Source organism: Mesitornis unicolor, unplaced genomic scaffold (genome assembly GCF_000695765.1).
Source record: "Mesitornis unicolor isolate BGI_N332 unplaced genomic scaffold, ASM69576v1 scaffold24604, whole genome shotgun sequence".
In the NCBI taxonomy this organism is placed as follows: Eukaryota; Metazoa; Chordata; class Aves; order Mesitornithiformes; family Mesitornithidae; genus Mesitornis; species Mesitornis unicolor.
The window spans coordinates 26,170-52,191 of record NW_010181155.1 but is presented as its reverse complement, the minus strand read 5'-3'; the positions used below and the strand labels follow the sequence as shown (position 1 = coordinate 52,191).

Genomic DNA, 26,022 nt, shown 5'->3' with positions numbered 1-26,022 from the left:
ATGCTTGTAAAGCTTTAAACTGGTCTGTGTGTCCGTTCTTCCCTCTGCTCTGCCTTTTGAATGTTCTGAAGTAAAAGGAAAAAAAAAAGTAAAAAAAATCTATTTTTTACAAGAGGGGAGAAGAATTCTGACTAATTCTGTTACTTGATATTAAAACACTCAAAGTGATTTTTTTATAAACTTGGTTTTAAATGACTGCTCAAGGTAAGAGCAAAAAACTCAGATAGTCCTCTCTTTTCCATGGTTTTCCTGCAGACAATACATAAGGCGTGTAGGTATGTGTAGGGCGTGTTCAGTAAGCAAGAGGCTTTCCTGGAGAGTCCTGCTTATGCTAAACTGTTACATATTCCCATTAGACACCATGATGAGTGTTTATTCTCTCTCAATTACCAGTTCTCACCCTGTCTTTTTTTCTCTTTTTCATCACTGCAATTTGTTGTTCTCATTTTTCCTACTACAGAAGAGATGGTGGAAGGGAAAAGTGCCATTCTCATAGGCATGAGCCAGTGGAACTCAAATGACCTTGTTGAGCAGATAGAAACAATTGGGAAACTGGAAGAAAATCAAGGTAATGTTTAGCTTATCTTGCATGTTAATTTAAAGTTAACAAGAAAATCTGACTACTGAAGTAATTCGTTGTCAGATACTATGTCAATACTTGACAGAAATATAATTCACGACATCCCAAAGTTAAAGGATTTACATAGAAATGTAAGTAGCATTTTAGTGCTGGGAAATGAATTACAGTGATCTCTTTCAGGAGGAAACTTCTTCTCTGGCAGGCCAGGTAGTACCAATTTATTGACCTTGGTGAAGGTCTTCTTTGGTGAAGGAAGTCAATGTGAGACTTGGCTCAACAACTGTGAGATAGATTACAAGACCACAGCTTATATATTGCATGTTTCCTGTAATCAACATATATAAGAGACTTGTTGGTCCTCGTCACTGGGTTATTTTGCTCCTTAAAGTCAGCAAGTCATTATCTGGAATTTTCAAGGGAACACATACTTTAGGGAGTATTTGAGGCCAATTTTAGGTAAACATTTAGGTAACTATGTGCCACTGAAATGTGTGGGAAATGGGCACTGATAAAACAGTAAGAATCTTGAGAACTGGTGCCAAAGCCTAGGCAGTCTTCCTTTAGTTGTTACGTTGGCTCCTAAATTTCCTAGTTATTTGAAACTTAAAATTACCTCATTGACTTTGAGGAGAGAGAGGGACCTAATTTCCTTATACATCAGTGGTATGTGGCTCATGTATAATGGTGCTTGTTAATTAATCTAGCTCTTTAAAGAATTGAATGAATTTGTCCATTTTAAGAGCCTTTTCAGGAGGCTTTTACGTTGAGGGTCATTGTGTTGATTTTGGCCGTGCTGGAGTAGAGATTTTGGGGTAGGTCTGTAGTAATTAAGAACTGGGCTAACACAAGTCTGAGCCAATATTATGTATACCATATCTCGTTATGCCAGAATGTGATTTCTCTGTTTCAACAATGCAAAAAAAGGTAGAGATCTGGCTGTAACACGCGCTGCCAGTCAGAAATTTTCCCCGATGCGCTTGTGCTAAATACATCAGACTTCTAAACAGGCAATTAGCTACTTGCTGATTATTTTTTTAATCATCATTTTTTCTTTTTTTTACATCACGTGTGCTCATCTGTCTTCATGGAATTATCTGCCAAATGATGATAGGTTGTATTGCAGTGTTGTTAGTGCAGGTAAATGCAGAGTGTTTTTGTTACAGCTTAAGACTGAATAGTGTTACTGGTTCAGCAATTTTAGAAAAGTCTGTGATTAGCAATCATCAAATACAAACGATAAAGGCAAAGAGGGAAGCAGGAGGATATTTGAAGGAAGCCCAGTCGTTTATAGTAAAAAATTAAAAGTCCAGATAAAGTTGGATTCTCTTTAAAAACCTCATGTAGAAAAGAGAATGCTGCGTTATGTGGCTGCTTTGCCAGAGTACTTCACTCTTTCAGTGGAAAGGTGTATGGCCTGCTGATTCAGGGCAAGCTCCTCCCTCCCGCCCCCAAGCTGGATTTACGGCTCCCAGAGAATGATGTGTCCATTGGCTTTGGTTGCAGGGAACTTGTTACAATCCAGTTGGTCTCTAGGGCCAGTGGTTTTGCTGGGTGCCTGCACAGAGAGCAGAGCACTGGTTCTTTTTCTTGGTGTAGTGAGTTGATTAATAAAGCATATAATTATGGGCTCTTTTAACAAATGAAGATGTATGAGTAGATGCAGTATGCTCTGGACCCATTGTACACTACTTACTTAAGTAATGCTGCAATTCCAATGCGAGACAGACAAGGTTCTCAAGAACTTTATAAATGGCAAGTGTATAATTTAATCCAATCATCGATCCTCAGTAAGTGCTACTGAGAGCACTTGACCAGCACAACCTTCCTCATCAGATGTAGAAATAAGTCTTTGGGGGAAAACTGGTAGCAGCATTTAAATTCGTTAAGTGTTTTTTACAAAAAATAACACAAACAGCAATCAAGCTGAGTTAAAATCTCAAACAGCTGCATAAATTGTGTTGATCTGATGCCTTTCATGTTGTGGAACAAAAGCATTTTCACACATCATAGTCATGCATTTAAATTCACTCCTGGTGAATGTCCCTTACATTAAGGAAAAGTGCATGTACTGAGCACTAGGAACAAATTCAGCCTGTTGGATTTCAGTGCTTTGCCTTTCCTCCTGCTATCTTGAGTTCATGTCCTTATTTTAAGTATATATGTTAATGTTTATAAGGTTGCAGTTGTTTTTGTACTCTTGACACGGTACAGTGTAGGTGAGGTAAAGAAGCCTTTGCAAATACAGCAAAGCCTATTTGTATACTTTGAATTCAATATATGCTTTATATTTAATTACTTTCATTTCTTTATGGCAGGACATGAGGTTACTATACATTTTAACTGGCAAACCAGACAAATGCTTGTTACAGGAAAAATAGGTGTCATTCAGTCCAAGCTGGTAACTGACGTGCAAGCTTAACCTTCGTCAGCATTTCAAATGGTGAAATCCTGGGAAAAAATGCTGTAGCTGGAGTAGATGTTACCCATGAGGTCAAGACATGATTGTTTGAGACCAAACCTGTATAAGATTTAAAATGAGGTCACATGAATAGTAGGGCTGTCTTCACTCCCTCAGTTGCCCATCTCTTGTTATATTTGGCTTCTTTTAAATGTGGATTTGAGAGCCGGAAACTGTCACAAGAGTTTAATATACTATTTCTTTTTTCTTTTCTCTCACACATGCAAATTAAAGTATGAGGGAATCCAGAAACAACTGAAATGGATGAAAAACTACAGCGCTCCATAGGGAGATAAGTGCTTGCCATTGCAATTGGAGATTGTCAGTCCTGCTGTGCTTCGGTCTCCATATACAGACCACAGTCTTCACTGCTCTTTGCCCTTCATTTTATCACCTCCCTGTCTCCCACTCCAAACCATCTTATTTTTCTAAAGAGTAGAAGAAACGTGCAGCTGTCAAGGAATGGGCCATGCAGTTCAATGGGGCTTTGCCAGCTGACCAGCATCACACATCCATGAACATGAACCAGCTTTAATTACATTGAACTGCAGTGAGAAAAGGGTTGTGCTGTTCTGCAGCTTTAGTAGATCAGATTGCCCTTCCTGAGCTGGTAACTTCCACACTGGGGAATTTTATTCACCTCTGCCTTCCTAACTGGTGAGCGGAAGCAGTTGGCGTTTTCTGGATTGTTGCCACAGACAGAGCTGCTGTGCATAATTTTGTGCAAGCTACATTGCAACTTCAAGCCTCTTTTTTGACATCAGATCTAATAAAGCAAGAAAACTTTATGGGTTTTCTTCTGTTGAGTTTCTGCTTCTGTTCTGCCTGTCCTCGGTGAGCCAGCAACCATTGCTGGATAACTCTGGTTCCCAGCCATCTTACCAGAAATGCCAGGGAGGTTTTTTCTAGGCAAGGGTTGCTAGACTTTGCTTTTCTTGTACTGCCTTCTTTCACTGAGAGATGATGTGGAAGGTGCCTGGAAATGAGAAAGATCATCTGTGTACCAGCTGTATATACCACAAGTGTTGTGCAGCAAGGAAAAGAGCAAAATTCTACCTATAGTTGACCTTGGTACAACTGCAGAAAAATTTACAATGGCTAAGGTGCCTGCACAAGCAGTCAAGCTGGTCAGCAAAGGTGCACGTCCTTTTCATGACCACAGTAATGCTCCTTTCACTGCAAGGCTGCGCCCTGCTCTCTCACTTCTCTGCCTGTTACTCAGTGCTTTGTACCTCTTCTGAAATGTGTTAGCACAGAGGTGCTACCAGTGTTTCTGATGGGCTGAGCTTTGGGCAGCAGTGGGTCCATCTTGGAGGTGGCTGGAGATGGCTCTGTGGGATGTGGGGGCAGCTCCTCCTGTCTTCTCACAGATGGCAACCCGGTATTTTAGAATGGTTCCACAAACACTTGTCTGTTGGCTGTTTTGCAGTGAGCTTGTCTCTTTTGAAGTCTTCTTGGGGAAAAAAGTCACATTTCTCTGGATAGTTTTGATTTTATTACATTTGCCTTTTCCAAAGTGTAAACATTAAAAAAACCGCAAATGCACTCCAAAAAATGAAACAAGCAAAACTCCAATGAATCTTGTCTGTTTGTTTGTTTTGAAACTTAATTTGTACAACAGGCTTAAGGCAGTCATCTTTAGTAGCCCGATCACATCCCCAAATTGGTAAGATTGGAGTTGTCAGTCACTTCTCATGCCTCAAGCCAAGAAGGCAATTCTAAAATCTGCTGCATACCCTCGGACTTGCAACCTTATTTCTGCCATATGAAGAGCTTGAAAAAAAAATAAAAATAGAAGAGTCTGCCATAAGTGGTGTTTCTGGAGAACACAAAGTAAATAAGCAAGCAAGCAAATGACAATGTAATTTCTGTAATACAGCTTGACACAAAGGATGACTATTGATTTAATATACTCTAATTAAATTTTAAGAGTCATTAGTCAATTTTGTCAGCAATATGCTACTATTTTACTCTGCAAATACAGCTAATTGAATTATAATGCTTCAGATGAGGATGAATTCTCAGGTAGGCAATTGACAAAATGCAATTTAATTTTTAGGTGCTTAAAACATAACTGACTGTAAAATGCCCATGAAATTAACTTTTCCTGTGCTTCATACACAGCCACACATACAGGCTGATGGATTGCTTTACTGGTAACCAGCAAAATAAATGGATATGATCAGCTTTCACAACTGGAAATTTTCATATCAGGTGAATGAAAGGCCTTTCTTGGTCCCATTGTACAAGACCAAGTTACTCAGATCTTTTAGTCTCTTAATGCATTGATTGTCTATCTAGAAAATAGTGCTGACGGTAATATAGCTGTCTTTCTGGGACTCACTTGAATTTCGATTAAACTTTTGCTCTTCACCTCTAGCCCATTACAAGATAGTGGTTTAGAGCTGGGAAGTGCTACTGCTGGACAAGTTGTGTTGGGTCTGTGTATGGAAACCTGCAATTCCTGCCCATTCTGCACCACCTAGGATTGGGCTGTGCAATTCATACTGATTTTTTTTTTTTTTTTATATGACAACTTCTGCGCTTCTCACTTTAAAACTACAAAGAATTGTTTTCCAAAGACTGGCTTATGAATGGTAGAGCATAAAATTCTGTTGAATTCACAGCATGCATTCTAACTGCCCACCCCTCCAGCTATTCTTTGTAACTCCCCTTTAAAAAAGTACTTCCTGAGATCTTAAGTACAGTAAATATATCACTGGGTGATGATTTTTTTTTACACACTGATATCTTGGATCTTATCTGTTTCCACCTAGCATAACGGGGAAAAAAAGCCTGTTCTATGTGTGAAGCAGCACATTTCTAAGAGATGACAGGGGCAATTTCCTGTTGATTCCCTCAGCTGCTGTCTCTGTTCTGTCATAATGTCCACAAGGCACTGAATGGAACTGGGAGACCAGAATAATATTTTTGGTTAAGACTAAGATACATCTGTGGAATAAGCTAATTCACAGAATCATAGAATATCTCTAGTTGAAAGGGACCCACAAGGATCAAGTCCAACTCCCTGCTCTGCGCAGGACTACTTAAAACTAAACCATATGACTAAGAGTGTCGTCCAATTATACTATTGTATTTCACACTAGTTTGAAACAAGCAGTACTACAGCATATGTATGCTTCCAGAAAATATGCTGTAGTCATCTCTTAATTGCAGAGCCTTTTGATGCAAATACCTCTTGATCCTCTGCAAAGACTACTGTAAAGAGTTACCCTGCCGAAGAAACTGGACTTCGAGCAGTAAAATGGCGAGCAGAGTCTGCCCTAGTAGCTTTTAGTAGACTTGCTGCATGGAAGGATGGTCAGTCACTGGTTACTTCCACAATAGTACGTTGGGTACCCTTGTGTTTGGTGCTGCCGTTGCCATTCCAAAGCCCTGGGCTTCACGGTAGCTTTTTTTGTGCTACTTGGAATTTGTCAACTTTTCTGTTGTCTTGCGTGCACACGGCTACTATAAAGACTTAACTCCATGACAGTGAATCTTCTGTTTTGAAAAAGTTTGGTTTAGTTTTGAGTGAACTGTTCACACAGCTAGCTTTTCACGGTGCACTGAGCTCCCATAAATCATAGTGGGCATTCAAGAGCATTAAGGACTTACGAAAATGCCTTGGTCTTTGTCCCAGACCTCTTGCATTTCTGGTTAGACTGACATGATGCAGCAAGACAACACCAGGCGGAAGGGTAGGATACGCTGAGAGCTGCTCCAAAAATTTACCCTAATCTCATCCCCATAGTGGAAGGTAGAGATAGGGAAGTGAATGAGAAAGCAACTACTATTTTATTACTTAATAGGGCGTAAGCAGTTCTTAAATTAGCTGTGGAACAATATTGCTTTATGTTTCCATCAAATGAGTCTAACCAGTCATGTAATAAGAAGAAACATTAACACAAGAAAGAAGTAATTCATCAACTTCAGGAGATTTTTCTTCATCAAGCTTTCAGCTGGATTGTTGCTTAGTAGGTACAAATCCGAAGTGTAAGAGGAGTGTTTAGCTACATCACTCTCCAGATTGATGTTTTTGCAGAAGGAGAAAGACTTTGTAGTCTGGAAACCATCTATCGTTACTCCTAAAATAAAACTAATCTTGATTTAAGTCAGTAATAAAGCTTGTACAGTGTTTGTATCTGTACGTAGGTGCTTGGTTAGGAGTGAAGCAGAGCCTGCAGCTCCCTGTGCAATGGTTAAATATACCTTTGGCAAGGAAAACTGCCAAGGTCCTAGCAGTCAGCCCTGAGTTAACCGCAGACTGTGGCAGTAAGGCAGCTGTTAATTTGATGTGTAGGGTTAGTTTTTTCAGGCAAGATTGGAGTGTGTTACTTTTTTCCTGTCATTTTCCTTCCTTGTATATTTGTATACTTTATTTGTATAACAATGTGAAATACATGTGTATTTCCTTCTCCCTTGATTGATTCCTGTGAATGAAACCTGTAGATATTGAATCAACTAATGTATTTTCAGCCTAATTATCTGTGGGTCTTAATTGTTTTGTTGAATTTTGCATTTCTAATGTTTTTAAAAGATAGATTTGATGATTTGGTCAAGAGTATAAAGAGAAAATGTTGCCAACTTGGCCATAGCTTAGTGTTTTCCACTCAAATGGGAAGGGTTATTTTTTTGCATTGAATGGTTTAGACATTTTGTTAAGACACTTGTCAGTTACTATGTGGATACTAACCCATAGTATCTGAAATTGTGAGCTATGTTGTGTTGGATCCATTAAACTCCTACAGGAAACTGTTGTTTCTGTGCAGGACTGGGTGCACACAAAGATGTTTTTTGCAAGCTCTTAATCTGTTCTCATTTTTTGTTGGTCCACGGATTCATTCTCTTTTGCTACATCTGCCGTGCACCTCAAAGGCTCTCCAAGATTTATGCAGTGGTCAAAAGACTCAATATAACAGAAAAATCACCCTCATGACTCTGCTTTCAGTGTAGTGATTTTTACCTTTTACTGGTGTTTCTCTCTCTCTGAAGGCCGCTTTGCGTAATTGTGCCCACAGTGAATGTTCTCTGTAAACAAAATGCTCTCTTCCTCCTGCCTGTAACGTGTGATCTCCCCCCCCTTATCTTGTCCTCTCTAGACTCATATAATCAATTGAAGGGTCTTGGTACGTAGCTGACTGTAGTGTTTATGCTGCTATTAAATTTACGGCAATAGCATCTGCCACTGCCCAATAATGTGAGGAATGGCAAACAGAAAATTTGACATAGTGAAATGAACAGTGAAAGGGAAGAATGGAAACTAGAATAGTCAACAGCGTTCCAAAACACATCAGATGGCTCCTATACAAACAGATTTACGTCTAGCAGCAGGTTTTAGAGAGAAGCAGTGAAGTGGATTTCTGCAGATCACCCATGGTAGCACTTTATACTAGGGCAGGTTACCAGTGTTCTGCAACTGCCATCAGTTAATTCTGTGATGCTGTATATTGTCAAATACACCTCAGCAAATGTGTGCCAAAGGGAAGAAGCTTAAACAGCTTAGTGCTGAGTCCTGCTGCAAACTATTGATTTCCTTGCAGTCAGTTAGGCTTTTGTGTTTAGATCTGAGAAAATCCCTTTCTACTTGCAACAGGTGGACTGTGGAAGGGAATGGAAAGACAGAGACATTCTTAAAAACACTGCTAAATAAATTTTTGGAATAAGAATCTATTTTGTGTTGCTAGATAAGTTATGCTAATTCTTAGTTACTTAGAGATTCAGTGGCTAATGCTGCAGGTAATTAAATAGATTTCTAGCTGCAGTTTCATTGCTTACAATGCCTTTCTTGAAATGAAGAGTAGAATGTGGCGTCTAGACTAGCCATTTTGATGAACAGATTAGAGCAGTTTTCACGTGTGACGTATGTTGAGCTGTTCCCACTGAACCCGGTGGGAGTTCTAGAAATCAGGATAGTGATCAATTACAAAACATTTACTGCATTACAGTAGAAAAAGTAAAGAGCTTGATGTTCGTGTAAAGCAACCCTGTTTCACGTGATTTTTTTTTCCATTTGCAGGTGAAGAGTCTGCATTTTGCTCGTCTGGCTTTCTACAGGAAAAACAACGTGAGTTGAAGTCCTCACTTTGTTTTGCAGCGAGACTGTTCAACTAGAGATAATAGTAGAACAGAAATGTTAACCAGCATAGGCCTGGTGTTATGCTGAGATGTGAGATGGGTGTGGAGAGACCAGGATTCTGTTGAGTTTTGTTTTAAATGTATTTATTTTTAATATGGGTTATTAAAAGGTACCAATAAAGTGCCTGTAATGTTATTTAACATGTTAGATAGCACCTTACAGCATCAGCTAGAGTGGCAGAGGCGGAGCTCTGGAGAGTGAAGCTGCTGGTATCCATGATAGCTCATACAGGACAGTGCAACACGGCTGGATTTGGAGCGTGGAAGCCTTCAGTGCTATGTGCTATGGACTTCCTTCTCCCATCTCTGCTTAAAGAGGTGCAAGAGGTGTTGCTGTTAGAGTTTCTGAGTGCTGTAGGAAGGAAAAGTAGAGCCATGCCTGGCTTTGTGAGGGTTCCTTTGCTGTGGTGCCGTGCTTTGAGGGGTGTATCCGCATGTCACCATGCTGTTGATTTTCCTGTGCTTTTGCGTTGCTTGCTAAAGAGAGCAAACTGGCTTACAGAAAAGCGTGGTGTTAGTGAGGGTGTTTTCTTTCACTGCAGTTCTCCCTGAGAACAGTTGTTACGTGCCCTCTTTGAGTTCACAGTCAAAGGTCTGTTTGCTATTCTGCCAGCTGTGTTCATAAGCACACGCTGTCACTCTGTGCCAACACCGTCCCCTTTGGAAATCGTGCTTTGCCCAGCACACCTGTCCTGGTCTGAGAACGGGAGCTGAGGAGCACTTGGAGGCCAGATCCTCAGCGAAACCCTCTGTGCTGCTTCTGGTCCAGTGCTCCACAGGAGTACAAGACCTGGTAGTGTGTGTGCGCAAGAGTTGTTCAGTGAAGAAACAGTATGGAAGTTGACACAGGCGGTATCTCATGTTGTGGCTCTCAGAACAGGATTGGGCTCAGTGATGTGTGCCATTATTTTCCTCTGAACAGTGTAGTTTGCAAAACTGCATCTGCAGTCTATTACAATATTCTTTATCATTTATTAATGGAAAGCATATGTTTCAGTCTTCACGTGAACATATTTCTCATGGCAGATTTGTCATTATAAAGAGCTGGTAATAGCACAGCAGATGGCAAGAAACCGCATAATTTCATAACTGAGATTTTCAAGTGTTTGCTCACTGGAAAGCATTAAAACACAGGCTGGGTTTTTGAAAGCTCTGTGTGTTTCAAGACCTGGTTACCTTTGTAAAGTTGGACATCAGGACAGCAGTTGGAACCACCCACTGCTACCACCTACCCACTAGCGATCAGATAGTTTGGGTGCCTGCAGAGAAGCTGACCTCCTTGAGGAATGGGACTTCAGCATGTTCTGATGTCTCCTCTCCTTGTGCCAGATTTTAACAGACTACTGGACTCTGTAGCTGGTATGTTTGCACGTTAATTAAAAAGCAAGGCAAAACAAATGTACAGAAAGTTTTTAATTGCATCCCACCCTGAACTTTCCTGACTGCATCACTAGGTTACAATGTAAGCTATTACAACCCACTGGTTTCCGCCTCTGTGGGGTCTGAGTACCTTTTTTGTTACTGCAATGTACATAATGACACAATTAGCACAAATTGGTATAATGATGGTATGAATCAAGACAGCTGGAAAAATGTGTGAAATTTTGGTAATGTCATCAGAGAGGTTCAGTCTAGCAAAACCGTGTTATTATTTTACCTCATTAAAGCCCTTCCAGTAAATAGTAAGACACACAATGTCTCTGTAATTGGTTTCATTTCAGTGCCTAATTAAATTTCTGTCATTTTCTCTAGTAGGTCATGCTGCCCATTTCTGTCTCCTACAGAGCTTTAGCAGCGGAATAGTCTTACGCTTTGTATTGTCCTCGTGACAGAGAAGGTCCCCCAGTTATCTAGACTTAAATAATAGTCTAGTTATTTAATCTAGACAATAAAACTGAACCTATGTAGACCCAAAGTCTAATTAGCTTCCAAAATACACGATCAGCAAATCTCTTGAAATAAAGCCACGTGTTGATCCCCTTACATGTGCCACATGCATGACACAGAGCCCCTGCCTCCTCTGCTGCACTGAAATCAGACAAGTTTGTTTCTTTGGGCAGAACAATGCTGAAGATCGATCCATTGAAATTCTTGACTTATGCTGCAAATCAGCATTTTTTTCCTTTTTTTCCTTTTTTTTTTTTTTAGATATCATCATTCTTCCTGTGTTAGAACTGTACATCTAGGTGCAGATTTAAAAAAAAAAAAAAGCCAGTGTATGCTCTACCATCACTGCAGCCTGAACTTTTGGCAGTGTAGCCATGTTCTGAAGACCCCTGAACTGTGCACATTGGTGTGTCTGAAAAAACAGAATACCTTGTGTGCTGCCAGGGACTGATCTGGGCTTCTGTAATAATACTGTATTTACAGTATTATAATACTGTAATAATACTGTAATTATTACTTCTGTAATAATACTGCAAGTTGATCTTGTGCTTTTTCTTTCTTTTTCTCAGCTGAAGTGAGAAAGTAGTTTTAAAAGAAGCATAATTCTGTGATAGAGGGCTACTTTAACAATAGAATAGAAATTGTCATTAAAACAGTGCCTAGAATCCTAGTGTCCGGTTATCTGTGACATTTTCGTGTGTGAAGCAAGGAACTGTCCTGCAACCTGGCATTGGATGCATTCGGGAAAAAGCAAACCACCCCCTCCACTTTCTGAAAGCGTATCTTCAGAATAAGATTTTCAATGGAACAGCACACCGGTAATCTGAGGAAGTATTTAATCCAGTGTGTTGCACTATACTGATAACCAAAGAGGTTTGTGAGCATGTGCTGAGGAGTCCTGGCTGCTCTCTTAAAGGTGAATGTTGTGGTTCGCTATAACGTGGTGCCTCATGTTCCTGAATCCTCTTTTGTGACACAGAGCTAATGTTTCTGTGGTATAGGTTCTGTTGTGAACTTAGCTATTAAAAAATGGACACTTTTTCATATGATGACCTTCGGGGAAAAAGTGAGCCTTCTGGACAGGCTTTTAGAAACAACACTTTTAATTAGAAGCAGCTTTAAACTACAGAGACTTCCAGGAAGCAGTTGCATTTGGTGCAGGTTCAGGGTCTATGGATCTGTGTTGTTGCTGTTGTATTTGATTTCTGGTGTTTTGGGTTTTTTTGTTGTACTGTTTTGTTTTATGCAGGTATTAAAAGACTAATCCTTTAAATCCTTGCCTGCTGGAAAGGCAAGAATAATTACCTTGTTTTTAAATACCAAGAAACATAGCCACAGAAGTTAAATAAATTTCTAGTGGCTATAAGGAATGATAGTGGTAGGATCTGCAGTAGAATTAGCTCTCAATCCTAATGGAGAAGACAGTGCTCGAAATGTGTTTTGGACTAAGTTCAGTGCTTTTAGAATAACCTGGCCAGACTCTGCCTAATCGGTGTGAAGAGAAACAACATGCACTGCTTGCCCTTCATCCACCAAGCCAGTCATCTCATCACAGGAGGCCTCCAGATTGGTTGAGCATGATTTTCCCTTTGCAAAATCTGTGCAGACTAGCAGCAGTCACTTTCCTGTTTTGGAGACAAAGCACAAATCGGAAGTTTGTTGTTCTTCTTGTTGCCTCCTCTTTCTTTACCTGAGAAGTCGGTGTTTCAGGATCTGATTGCATAACCCTGTAAGCTGAAGTGTGAGTAAGTGGGCTTCAGTGAATGTTTTGCAAAGCTTTGCTCATCACCTCTGATGTAGGTGTCTCCTAAGTGGTACAAGAGACAGGAGTATGGAACATTCCTTTAATTTGTAAGGAAGAGATTGGCCCCATGTATAAATGTGACAAGGAAGCTGACAACAGTACTAATCAAATTTCATCCTACAGCTGTTTCCAAGGTAACTAACACATGCAGCTGTAGGAAAAAAAAAAGTAATGAAGAGACCAGAAAGATCCTATAGTAATTCTCTTCAGTGACTGAAGAAACAGTGGCGGGGGGTGCGGGAAGTGCTATATAATCATCTTCTTTGCCCTCAAGGACAGACATTTGGTCAGAAGGCAGGCCTTTTTATATCCAGCTGTAGAAGGTTTACAGAATACAATAGAATATTTTGACTTTGAAGTGTAGTCCAATGGCCTGACCGCTTCAGGGCTGACCAAAAGTTAAAGCATATTATTAAGGATATATGCCTGGATATAGGTCCAAATGCCTCTTAAAACACTGACAAGTGTGGGACAGCGATCACTTCTCCAGGAAGCCTGTTCCAGTGTTTGACCTCTCTGTCTGCAAAGAAATGCTTCCGAAGTTTTTCTTCTCAAGGCCAGACAGTGGACAGTTTCATGGTGTTAAAACAGAGACCATGGATGTTGCACCACTTAGAGCAGTTGCTGTCCAGCCAGTCCACCTAAGAGGACATCACCAGTGAGCCTTTGGGCCTGTTTTGGTCATGCTCCAAAGTCAATGCAGAGACTTTCCTTGTTGTGTTTATAATGGAGGATGTTGCACACACAGCATTTTCACTCTTGTGAAAAGGTATCAGCAAAGCACTGTGTTTCTCTGTGATGTCACTTCCTATTTTTCAGGTTACAAGTGTTTTTGAGGAGAAACTGTATTTTGCTCTGTGGTCTGTTACTTCTATTTTGCATCCTGGTAAAGGAGCACTGCAGTTACTTCTGGGAGTTTCCCAGGTAGTCACAGAGATTTGTGGAAGAGCTGGATCCTGAAGGTCTTTGGAGAATTTCTAAGGGTTTAATTCACTTGCCTATATATAAGTGTTTAGAGCCATTTCAGACATACCAGAGTATCTAAGATACCTGTATGGGACAAGCAGAGATGATGCAGAACCTTGGGTAACCCTTTCTGCTGCTGCTCCAGAAAGGTAGAGATGACCCAGAGCAGCTGTACCAGTACTACACACCTCTGTATAAGCACCTGAATCCTGTTCTGAACGTTTCTGTTAAGAATAGAAGAGCCCCTAATATGTAGGGCTGCAAGAAACCTTGTCTACTGTTCTGCTTTTCCACAGGATTTCCTGTGAACAGATCATTCTGTCTTGAAACTAGAAATGTACCTTACCTCCACAGATGTCTGCAAAATAGGAGGCAGCCAGATAGTTGTATGAACAATTACGTCTCTTTTCCTTTCAGGTGAATTATATAGAGCCTCTTTAAGAAAACAGAGGTTCCCAGAGCAAGGCAGTGTTGAAATACATGAGGACAATGAGGTGAGACTATTTTCCAAAACACGTTGTGCTAATTTCCAAGGAGTAGACATGTGGAAATACTCTCATACTTTATTATCGAATTATAGACCTGTTTGATCGCTTAGTGTGTGTTTTCCTTGTTCTGCAGATGCATATGCAATCACTGAAAATCATCACAAGCTTTTTAGACATTGCGCAATTAACTTAGGTGGAAGTACGGCCCGGTTCTCTGAAGAGAAATTGTTATGTCTTCTTAGTGGAAATGCATGCTTTGTGAAGCAGATTTGGCAGCAGTCATGGATTTGATAGTAACAGAATTGCCTTTTTTTTTAGAATCGGGATAGCATCTAAAAAAGTTGGGTTTCTTCTAGTTAACTGATTAAAGTCCTCTGCCCGCACACAGGACGGGCAACGGAGGAGTCTACTTTTCCATTTTTGAAGAATCCAAATCCTACAGCCCCCTGCAAATGACAACAGTCTTTGACTGACTTCAGATGCTCTTTTATTTAACCCTTGAGCCCCTTGTCTCAGTCATGACTTGAACTCCTGCTGAGAGGCAAATTGACTTAATTCCCTTCGAGTCCTCCTGTGAAGGATACCAGTTAAGTCCAGCTGAGAGACTTCGTAACAGTGACTTTAGCAATGTTGACTTGCTTGAATTTTTCCCTCTATTTTGAAGCTTTCAGTTCCATCAACTCATCAGCAGTGCCACTCCTTTACAAGCTGGCATTGGCTGTGGAAGGAGCTACTATACATTTTTAAAGGGAATGAAATTTCTTTTCTCTCATTTTCAGACATTTATTTCTCTGTCACCATTATACGGTTGCTAAAGTTACCGATTTCTTTGTCTTATCCATGTCAACATTTCCACCCCTACCTCTCACTAAACTGCAGCCTGAAATGCATGTGTGTGTGTGTGTGTTTACTTGTCAACTTTTCTGATTAATGTTAATCTTGTTAAACTCAGAGCAATTCTTCTCATTTTATATTTACCGTTGAAGACTGTAGCTTTCTTTCCAGAACTTAAGAATAAAGTGTCCGGAGCATGGCCTTATTCTCCGTAGATCACCTAATCTGGCAATTAACAATCCTCAGGCAAATACAGGAAACGTTTGTGTTATTTTTATTGTGTGTTCATACTTGGTCAGGAGCTAGAACGCTCCAGGAATCATGTGATTCAAAGCAAAGAAGAAAATGGCAGTGAAGATTTAAAAACAGAAAGCTCCTAATCTTTTAATGCTTTACTGAGTTCTTGAGTACACGTAACTCTCAAGGGGAAAATAATTAAAAAAGGGCGAGTTGTGGGACATTCAAAATATTTTTCCAGTCTCAAGTAGATAACATCTTGTTTTTTCTACAGAGTACACTGATTATTGTCAGTGTATGCTCGTATTCACATATTCATAAATGTATTTCTGAGACTTATGGATATCAGCAATGATCATCCTTTGTTACTCTTTCATTAAATATCTGTGTAAGATAGCCCCATTTTTCATTTTAATAAGAAGTTGCCAAACTCAAAAGGCTGAGATAACTGTATCGTGTGCTTTTGCTGGATGTTTTCATTGGCAGAGAGTTTTTTCTTTTTAGAGCCTGTGATGATTTGAGTTAAAACCTTTTCAGTAAATGCAGCAGCCTCACTAATGATACCGAGACAGACATTCGCTTATGCTGGCTGTGGATGTTGGAATTCTTCTCCAGTCTCAATATATTTAAGTATCTTGTGATGTCCCCAAAGCTGTTTATAATCTTTGTTCTGAAACCTACATCTGTGCTGCAAGGGTTTTCTGTCAGAGCATAATGTGCCCTACCTGGGTCAGACATACTTGAATTAAATGCAGTACAGGATGCACACTCTTCTCCTAGTGAAGGCAGATAACAAAAAAAGATCACAATGAGGGTGGGAGAAAAGAATCACTGATAACTGCTTGTGAATGTTAACCCCAAGGATAGCTACACTGTCCATAAAAATCCCTCCTTATTGCCTGTTTTTCTCACAGGAAGGAGTTCAACACCAGAACTGCAAAACTCATGTGCTAGTTTTGATCCTGCATGGAGGTAACATCTTGGACCCTGGAGGTGGGGACCACAGCAGCAAGCTGGCAGACATTAACACCTTCAGCTCTGTGTTTGAGAAAGTGACCCAAGCCCATTTCCCTGCTGCTCTGGGCCACATCTTGATTAGACTTGTTCCCTGCCCAGCAATCTGTTCAGCAGCTTTCTCTCTTGTTTCCAAGTAAGTTGATTTGCATTTTCTAATGTCTGGCTTTGCTGTGTGGTTTTGAATGGCTTTCTGTGGCCTGTCTTTGTCATAGTGAAATGTTGTGAATCCTTCATTTTCCGCTTACTGCAAGACTTGGAATGATCTGTCTTTGTTTTCGAAGTGGATGTATTTATTTAAAAACAAACAAATGAAAACCAACACAAAACCCACCAAAACAAACAAAAAACCCACCCATGGTGGACTACTAGCCTATTGTCCACATGCATCCAAAAGAAAAGAAAGAAATCCAGAAGAAATCTGCACAGAAGAAAACTGAGATAACTGTTAACTCCACCTTTCCTCCCCCCTTCCAGTCTGACCCCAAAAAATCAGAAGTTAACTCTTATCTTACTTTAAAATAATTGAAACATAGCTAGATGTGCCTGCAGATATGCCAACTGATGTTGGTCTGTATTAATTACATGTTCATTATTGGCCATTGTAGGGACGGGATGTTGTAGAAAGCCTTCCTGATAGCTTTAATGTTTCCTGTTTTATGAACAAAAATGGCATATTGCTAACATTGGTTAGCAATAAAGTGGAGATTGTGAACTGTTGCTGAGAAGCTTAGACTGATTAAATTCTGCTTTGCACTGGAAGTTTAGAGCAGAAATAAATACCTAAACCAAGAGTGATTTAACACGTCTTCTTGGTGAGGGAGAATTTACATATGAACATGGTTTTTACAGTTGAAGATGACAAAACTTCAGTATCTGTTAATTCCCAACAGCAGCTACTGCACTTAGGGGGGCTGTAGTGATTTGTGGTAGACTGCTCATTTATTTTCATTAACCTGTAAGAATGCCATAGGCAGAGGTGTCTTGAATGGGCTACAAAGGATGCATCTCTAGGAAACAGTGCTTTTGGATAATGATTCGGTTCACAGTACAACTGGGATTTGGTTGCATGCCTAGTGAGAGGGGTCTGTTAGCTTTGATGGAATTCCCTGTCTAAGCAGATCCATTTGGTGTCTGATGTGAGTGGAGATGGCACTCGTGAGGTTGCCCTTACTAACATGAGGTGGGATGGGTGCTTTGCTTTAAGCAGTTTGGTAATTCCCTTGCATAAAGGTAGATAGGCCCCAGCTCAGGGCTTCTGGAGAGCAACTGGGAGAGAATGCTGTGCGTTATGGTAGATAGTGGATCGGCTCTTCGTTGATGAAGAACACCAGGCAAGAATGCCTTAAACGTGACCTATAGCATGGTTATGCTACATAACATTAACATGTACATTTCTAGCTGTCAGGTCCTGTTTCTGTCCTAGACCACGTTCTGCTAGGAAGCGCTTACTAGTTGCTGCGTGAAGCAGAGATAATGATTTGATTTTAGGAAGTTGCTTATTCACTGGGGAAAAAAAAAATAATTGATGGGTCTGGGATTTGGGGAGACTTTTGAGGGTGTTGGGATTTCATGGGAAGATTTGTTTTTTTTGAGAGGGAGGTTAGGAAAATCCTCACAAAATTGTTTCAGTACATGTCTCTTAGTGTCTGGCCTAAAGAGAGAGTTCTTCAGATGACATTGATACTAAGTCTAGTGGCTTTCTGTGATTCCTGGTAGTCACTTCTGGATTTGAAAGTTATTGTAAAAACATTATTTGAAAGTTACTGTAAAAAGCTGTTACAATGTTTTGATACAAAACCAAGTCACTATGAAATACTAAATGCAGCTTTCAGAAAGAGAGTGCTTAGCGACTGCATCTGAGGCCTGTTTAGTCTAGTATTTAATAGAATCATTTAGGTTGGAAAAGACCTTTAAAATCCTTGAGTCCAACCATAAACCTGACACTGCCAAGTCCACCACTGAACCATGTCCCTGAGTGCCACATCTGCATGTCTCTTTGGTACCTCCAGGGATGATGTCTGCACCACGTCTGCATTCAGAACCAGAACGTAACTCTGAATTGTTAACTGCGTCAGCAGTGATGTGCTTTGCAGTTCCTGTGTGCATGCTCGTATGAAAGGTATCATCACCTTGCAAAAATATTACTGCTGTTAATTTTAACAATTATTATGTGTATGGCAGCAACAGTTTCAGACATGCACTCCTTTTGACAGTGCTGTGAGATTGGAAAAATGACATGTAACAACTCCTCTGCGAGAGGAAATATGACTTGAGTTATTGTGTCCACCTGGGGGTCAGCAGATGTGGATACTGTTCCTGGGTCTGTAACAAACTTCCTGGTTGACCATAAATGAGAAAATCGGTCTGTTGATGCCTCACCTCTCAAATTTACTGAACAGAAACAAGGCTACAGTTATATAAGGAGGAATTTTTCTGTCATTAACCAAAGGCCTAACATAAAGCCTGAGAAAGAAACAGGAAGATTTTTGCTTTCTGGATTGTGCCTCTAGCCTAGGATACATGAGAAAAGCTTGAGGGATGTAGGAGTAAGAGAGTATGGTGGTTAAGGCATGTTCCCAGAAGGCTGACAAGGAAACAGCCATGCTGAGACTTCACTCTTGACAACTGGTATGATTTACTTTTTTCTAAGCAAAGAGAAACTTCTCTTGGTTTTGTCTGGGATTTCCCCTAAGTGATGGTCGCTTCTGCAGTCCTTTTGTTGCAGTATAGTGCCCAAGGTTACACTTGAACCTCACATAGAGCTGAAAACCCTACAGAAGAGTTGAGGAGGTCTACAACCACGTTTTGGACCATGGGTTGCGGAAATGGTGATGCCTGCTGTCCCGATGACAGTTAGAAAGGAGAGATGGGCAATACATTAAAGTTCTGAAGTACTGACTGGACTTAAGGCTGTGACAGACATAGAGGCAGAAGAGGTGGCAGGGTGCAGGCCAGCCTGGTGAAAGGTGTGCCTGACTGCTCGCATCGAGGGGAATACGCTGCAACAACCAGAAAAGGAGAAGGATGTGTGTGTCCAAGGCTGCCCTTCGGTGTAATGCGGTGCCTGCAGGACTTGGCTATCTGGAAGAAGAGCCGGTGGAGTGGAAGGAAGAGCGTGTGCTGGCAACCTAAATGAACATAGCTTCCTCTTTCTTTCTCTGTCTTTTTGTTTCCCTCTTGTTGCAGGACATCGTGTTCAGCCGCACTGAAAATAGCCAAGCTGGATGTTTGGGTGTCCTATAGAATCATTTCCAGCACTGACATAAGATTAGTACTGCATTGGTGTGTTCTTGCATGGAGCTGCTTGTGATCTACCCGTTTGGGGCTGACGAAAGGGGAGATGATTCCCTGCTCTTTCTGCAGCTTCATGCCAGCAGTTTTCAAAGCCAGAACTCCAGGATGCAGTTGCGGAACATAAACTTGTGGTAAACATGCCATTTAGCAAACTGTGGAGGAGGAAGTGTGTTTTTAATGACTGTAATTTCATCGAGGGTGAGCCAGATGACTGACTAAGCAGCAGCACTGGATTTCTTGTTTGGTTTGAGTGTATTCTCCATTTTCTGACTGTGCAGGCACAGTGCGCGCCAAGGGAGTGCAACCTCTGTTTACCTTGGCGCAGGTTTTGAACGGTGCTGTGTCTGTGTGCTGAGTGCGTGGGTTTGGAGGGATTCCACTGGGACTCTTCATCTGAATACACCTGTGCAGTTTTCCTCTCTGCCTTGCAAATAGTGGCTTAAAGGAAAGAGATCTTTCAGGGGAAAATCACTCCATCCAGGAAGTGTTTCAGATTGTTTAATCTGGTCTGCTCCCATCTACTCTCATCACTTTGTTTCCTTTATCTCTGGTATGACTCAGAAAGACACTGTTTATGCAACTTGTGTAAATTTATAATGCACGATGGATCTCCTGTGACACTTATCTCCGTCTTTGCTGCTAAGGGTTGCTGCTAAAGGCTCCATCTTGGCTAAGATAAGGGTTAAAAATGAGGCACATTCATTTTCCAGCTGGATGACTTGAGAGCCATCTCTTCCCGTTTCAGGGAGAAAAATATCCCAGAGTGCATCAACTGTTATGCTTTTTATAGCATATTATTTGATGAGCGTATGTTGATTCGCACCTCAGACTAGCGCTCCTAAATTACAGTATTAGTGAAACTGGAAAATAGTAATTGCAAGTTGTGGGGGAGGGAGAGGAGGGGAAAGAGAGAGAAGGAAAAAAAGGCCAAAACAGAAGTTACATTTAGGAAGCAAACACTTAAGTAGGAAAGTAAGCATATGAATAATCAAATGAGATGAAAGTGTTTTGTTAAATGAGTTTTGGAGTGCTCAGCCCCTCACAGTGGTGAGTCCTACAATATAAGCTCTTGGTGTTGAATTTTCCTAATAATTTTTTTAAAGTACTTTAAATACAAAGTGTCTGGAGAAGTTCAGACATTGCGGTTTGAGTATTTTCTGTTTCTTCTCTTTATTTTGTCCTGAAAGTGGAGGAAGTAAATGCATATTCTGGCATTCAAAAACAGCAGCAGCAAGCCCCTGGGACTGTCAGCATGGAGTGCAGATCACCAAACCAGAAATGTAAAAACCCTGTTTTGTTACACTTTTCCAAACAAGGATGATTTCTCCCTCTGCTTTCTCCTCTCATTTCTGCCATGGTCAGGGACTGCTGACCTGAGGAAGGTTTGAGGAGGGACCTGTGTTTATCTTGTTCTGCATCTAACCAGATGCTTTCTGCATTCACAATAGGCCTTTATTCCCTTGTTCCAGCTATTTGTTCTCATTCGTAAATACCAATCAAGACGCAATTGGCAGATTTGCTGAGAATCTTGCAGGGTGCACATCTAAGCTAAAATAAAGCTTGCATGCTATCAAATTTAAGCTTGCATTTCCAGTCAAGTAACCTCCTTTTTGTGAAATGTTACTATGCAAACATTTACATATGATTTCAGAATGTGTACAGCTTTGTTACATCTTTTTAAAAAGATAAGATACTGGGAAAAATGTTTTTATATGCTTTTGAACAATACATCTGTCACGCTTGTGTCTGAGGAAACAATATTCCATTGTGATGATTGGATCCTGTCCTTTGATGTAGTAAGTTGTTTTTGGGGGGGGGATGTGTGTGTGAAAAAAGCTGAAATGGAATAATCTCTTTGCTGTTCTAAATAATGTCTACTTCTGCGTGGAAAAATTGCACACAAATGCCTTCTAGCATGATCTCATTCATGTGAAGCAGCAACTTCTTGATTTTTTTGAAGCAGTTGAATTCTGTGAGAAAATGATCCTTCTTGTATCTTTTCATTGTGAACTATAGTAGCCCAGCCCATTTTGTTAATAAGTGTTTATTCTTTAATGCTGTGTGCTGCCTCTTGCATTTTTCCTGATGATAGCGTGTTCTTCTCCAGCCTAAATCCCTACAGCTATGATGAGAGCTGTCTCAGCAGCAGTGAAGACCACATCCCACTGGCTGCCTTACCCTTGCTGGCTGTTTCATCCCCTCAGTACCAGGATGCAGTTGCCATGGTGATCAGTAGAGCCAATCAAGTTTACAGTGAATTTCTCAAATCTACAGATGGGGCTGGTTTTAATGGACAGGTAGGACTATTTTCTTGTACATCAGAGTAAAATTCCTTCAGAGCAAGGCTGTTTCTTTTTTGTGTTGAGGGTTTTGAGTTATGAGTGTGGGACAATACTGCTAATGTGACTAACGTGTGTTAGCATGGGATAACCTATGCAAAATGCCTTCTTGGTGCCCAGCATGAGAAAGACACTTCTGGAGTCCTGTGCAGTGTCTAACCTGGACTTGCTCAGTTGGTAGAAGATACTACGCCTTCTCCCACCAGCGTTTTGACCCGTAAGCTCTTACTAAGTGTTGCTGCGATCTCTGGTGATGTATGAGAGCCTTAGCTGTGCCATAAGTGTGCTATGCTGAGCAGTGAACAGAATCACAGAATGTTAGGAGTTGGGACGGACCTTCAAAGATCACCCAGTCCAACCCCCCTTGCCAGCATGCCAACAAGCATGCCAGTCCAAGACAAGTGATAATGTGTTACTGAGCTCCTCACTCACCTGCTGTAACTGATAGAAAAGCTGGGACATCTCTGACTAAGAGCATAAGGAATCCAGCATTTAGCTATTGCTATTTGGTTTTTAGTAAGGAAACTTAGAAGACAAATACTCAGTTGCCAGCAGTATTGCAGATTCCCCATGTAGCTTTGGGAAAGTCATGTAATTTCTCATGTGTGACCCACTCCCCAGTGAAGTTGCTGGCAGACTTCTTCCAGCTGATGTGTCACAGTTACTGTTCCTGCTGCTTCATCTTTAGACTACAAAGAACCGTACTTTACTGCTTCGCATAGAATAAATGACGCTGCTACCCTGTGTGAGTTACTGCAACTGTTTTGTGATGGAGACCTCTGTGTAGTTGGAACCATGCACTTCCTTAAAGTACAGGGGCCTCCAGACTTCAGAAAAAGAAAAAAAAAAAAGACACCTAATACAGAGTACAGTGTAATCTTTGAAGGAAAGACTGTGACTTATTACACAAATTGTTTTCCATAGCAGTAATAAGATTATGGTGTACCATATCAGTACATTGAGGCTAAAGTTTGGTTTGAAGCCAGTTTTAATATCCATAGTAAACTACTCTTGCTTGAAGCATAAAAGCAGCCCAGCTGCAGTAACATAACAATGTGACTGGTGAGATTATGTAAAGAAGAATTGCACCAGTTACCGAAATAATAGTGAAAACAATTCTCTTAATAGAAATCGAGTGTTATGGAGCTTTTCCCTTTGACAAAGCTATAAAGAAGTATCCTTGATGTGTTTTACAAACCATATATATAAATATTTTACGTGGAAAAGTCTGCATGACCTCTGTATGCTCAACAGAACTTTTCACAGTCGGCAATTACCAGCATTGGTAAAATGGAAGCAACTTCTCTCTGCTGTCTACAGTGCTTTGCTTTGATGCTTAGATAGAAGTCTGAACTGTACTTCTGAATAAGTCCTGTACTTCTAAAATACACACCATATAGCCTGACCCCCACCTTGCATGTATCTTTCCTTTTGTATTTTGATCTCTTCTGTCCATGCTATATTGGAAGCTCATTAGATGAAAGATTACCTTTTTTGGTTTTATACAGTATCTGGAACAAGTTAACTCCATTACCTTAATGCCAGTAATAATGGGGAGTAGAAATGGAGTGGTAAGTTGAAGGAGATACTGTTATTTCCCCCCAAAACATGCTGTTAATTTTATTAAGGTTACCTGTGTCGTATAGTTTTCAGTTCTTTGTGGACTTGATTGCATGGTGTAAGAGTTTGAAAATCAGAGACTAAATCAGCACGCTGTTCAATTGTATACAACATTAAAACCAGAATTGTCTTAGAATAGATGTTACCTTAATGTATTTTGATATTTATTATTTAATTTTTTAAAAATGGTTTTATCCCAGGACATGTACTCAGTTAAGAGAGTACAGTGTATGGAGATGCACTAAGAGGAGTCTGGGATTTTTCCCTACCTGCATCTTGAAGCACTCGCTTTTCTTAACATGCTTCACTTTGAAGAAATCGTGCACAACATCTGTCACCCAAAACTTGTAGTTTAGTGTTGTAGCTAAGCTGAATTACAGCTAGAAGCAAGTTAGGGTTTGTAAGGAGAGGTCGTGCCTCCTGTTAAAACTAATTGAAGTTGGGAACAACAGACTAGACATTTGCTTCAGGTTGAGAATTGGAGAGAATGGATTGCTGGAGCCTGTGGATCCATGGGGGTTGTTATCAAGGGAAAGGAAATGCAGCTCTTGCTCATCCCCAGACACAGCGAGAGTCATCTGAGGGACAAGGAGGTGTTCAGTGGAATCCACTGGTGAGGTAGATTCTAATGTGCCATGAAACTACTCCAACTATTGAATTCCCTGTTTTAGTACTCTGTATTTTCATTCTCAGGTCCATACTTTGAAGGTAGCTTGTATGTTTATATTAAATGTAAAGAGTGAATTTCTCTGCATAATACCCAATTTAAAAGTTCTGTTCCCTTTTCCTGACAGGGGAGTACCAGTCTGATTTTAATCTGTTGAGATCCTCTTCCCTGTATGACACTGAAGGAAGTGTTAAGTGTCTTGAAATCCTTGTGAGACTGGTTGTCCGGTGATCTGGACTTTTTGAGCTGGAATCTGGCTGAAAGCAGCTGGAGGAATTGTAGCCCATTTGGCAAAACTCCCAGTTGGTCAAAACAGTCCATGGGACAGATATTCTTGACATAGGGCAAATGTCTGGAGATAAAAGGAAGTGGGAGAAAGTGGCTACACATTTTCAGCTGCAATAGGAACCCAGGGGTAAAAATGGTGTAAAGTTAGGCAGCAACTCCTCTGCAGTGCTGTGATGCTTTTTGTTTCTTTGAAAACACTTACTACATCTTCCCCCAAAAATCTTCTTATTTCCTCAGGTGTGTCTCATTGGTGACTGCATTGGAGGAATTTTGGGCTTTGATGCCATCTGCTATAATTCTAATACAGCTGACGAGAGTCGGAACAGTAGCAGGAGAGGAAGCATCGGCAGTATCCAGGTGAAGAGAAAAAAATCCACATAGTTGAAACCCTATAGATTCATTCCCTTCAGGAAATTGGCTCCGTATAAACCAGAGAAAATTTCAGAATTTGGTAGATTACCATATCATGAGAGTTCGCTCATATATAAAAAAATTGCTGCTGAATGTTAAGTTTGCAGCTTCAGTTTTATGACATACAAACACTAGTGAAGGCTTTATCTGTAAGTCTTTAAAGTGGGGCTACCAACTGCCCTTTATTGCATCCCTGACTGTAGATGCAAACATGCCCTCTCTCAGTAATCTCTGTAGGCTCCTGTGTTTGTCAAAATATTTTCTTTCTTTTTATAATTTTTTGTTTGATCACATAGAGTCTGGAATTTCTTATGCTGCTGCCTGGGAGTAGTCTGACATTAAGATGTGTTCATGAATAAGTTTTAGAGACTTGTGAAAGAATGCCTCCTTCTTGATAAGGAATGCAAGTCACCTAAGGATCAATGACTGGATCACTGAGCATAACAGTGTCTGTCTGTATGAGTGCTGCGTTTGGAGAGAAGGGAGGATTAATTCTAACTGTGATCCAGGAAAGATTTTATGATAGTAAAAGCACAAGTTTTTAATGTATTCCTGGCATGTAAGCTTCATTATTTGTCTTCAACACTTAAGAAAGAACATGGAAGTTCAACTACTCTGATGTACGTCAGACTCAAGTGGATACGGAGGGAGTGTTGTGGTGTATTAGAGCTGACACTGAGTGAGGTTCTTTGATGGTTTTGTGACCTTGGCAAAATTGTTTTATCTCTTGACTTCTTAGTTACCTCTCTCCTAAAAAATGGGCTCAGTAATACCAACCTGCTTGTGTCAGTTGACACTGACACTCCCCAGTGATGGGAGTCCTCTCGAGCAGAGAGACATCCTCTATGTGTTTCCAGGAAGTAGAATTACTCACTATTAATAACATGGCTCTGGATTCTCAGCAGGCAGCCCTTGGTAGTACCAGCACTGAGGACAGTGCATTGCAAGCAAAGTAAATGGAGAAATGATCGTCCTGAATCCCAGTCTTACAGTG

At 40.6% G+C, this 26,022-nt stretch overlaps 1 protein-coding gene across 1 annotated transcript in view; it reads left to right on the top strand.

The window, feature by feature from the left end:
* The first annotated feature begins 465 nt into the window (after positions 1-465).
* PITPNM3 (PITPNM family member 3) overlaps positions 466-26,022 on the top strand; it is a 44,903-nt gene continuing 19,346 nt past the window's right edge. The window contains exons 1-6 of the mRNA XM_010183344.1: positions 466-568; positions 9,058-9,105; positions 14,251-14,327; positions 16,307-16,542; positions 21,811-22,000; positions 24,855-24,974. Of these exons, the coding sequence (XP_010181646.1) occupies positions 466-568; positions 9,058-9,105; positions 14,251-14,327; positions 16,307-16,542; positions 21,811-22,000; positions 24,855-24,974 (774 nt within the window). The remainder of the gene's footprint in view (positions 569-9,057; positions 9,106-14,250; positions 14,328-16,306; positions 16,543-21,810; positions 22,001-24,854; positions 24,975-26,022) is intronic.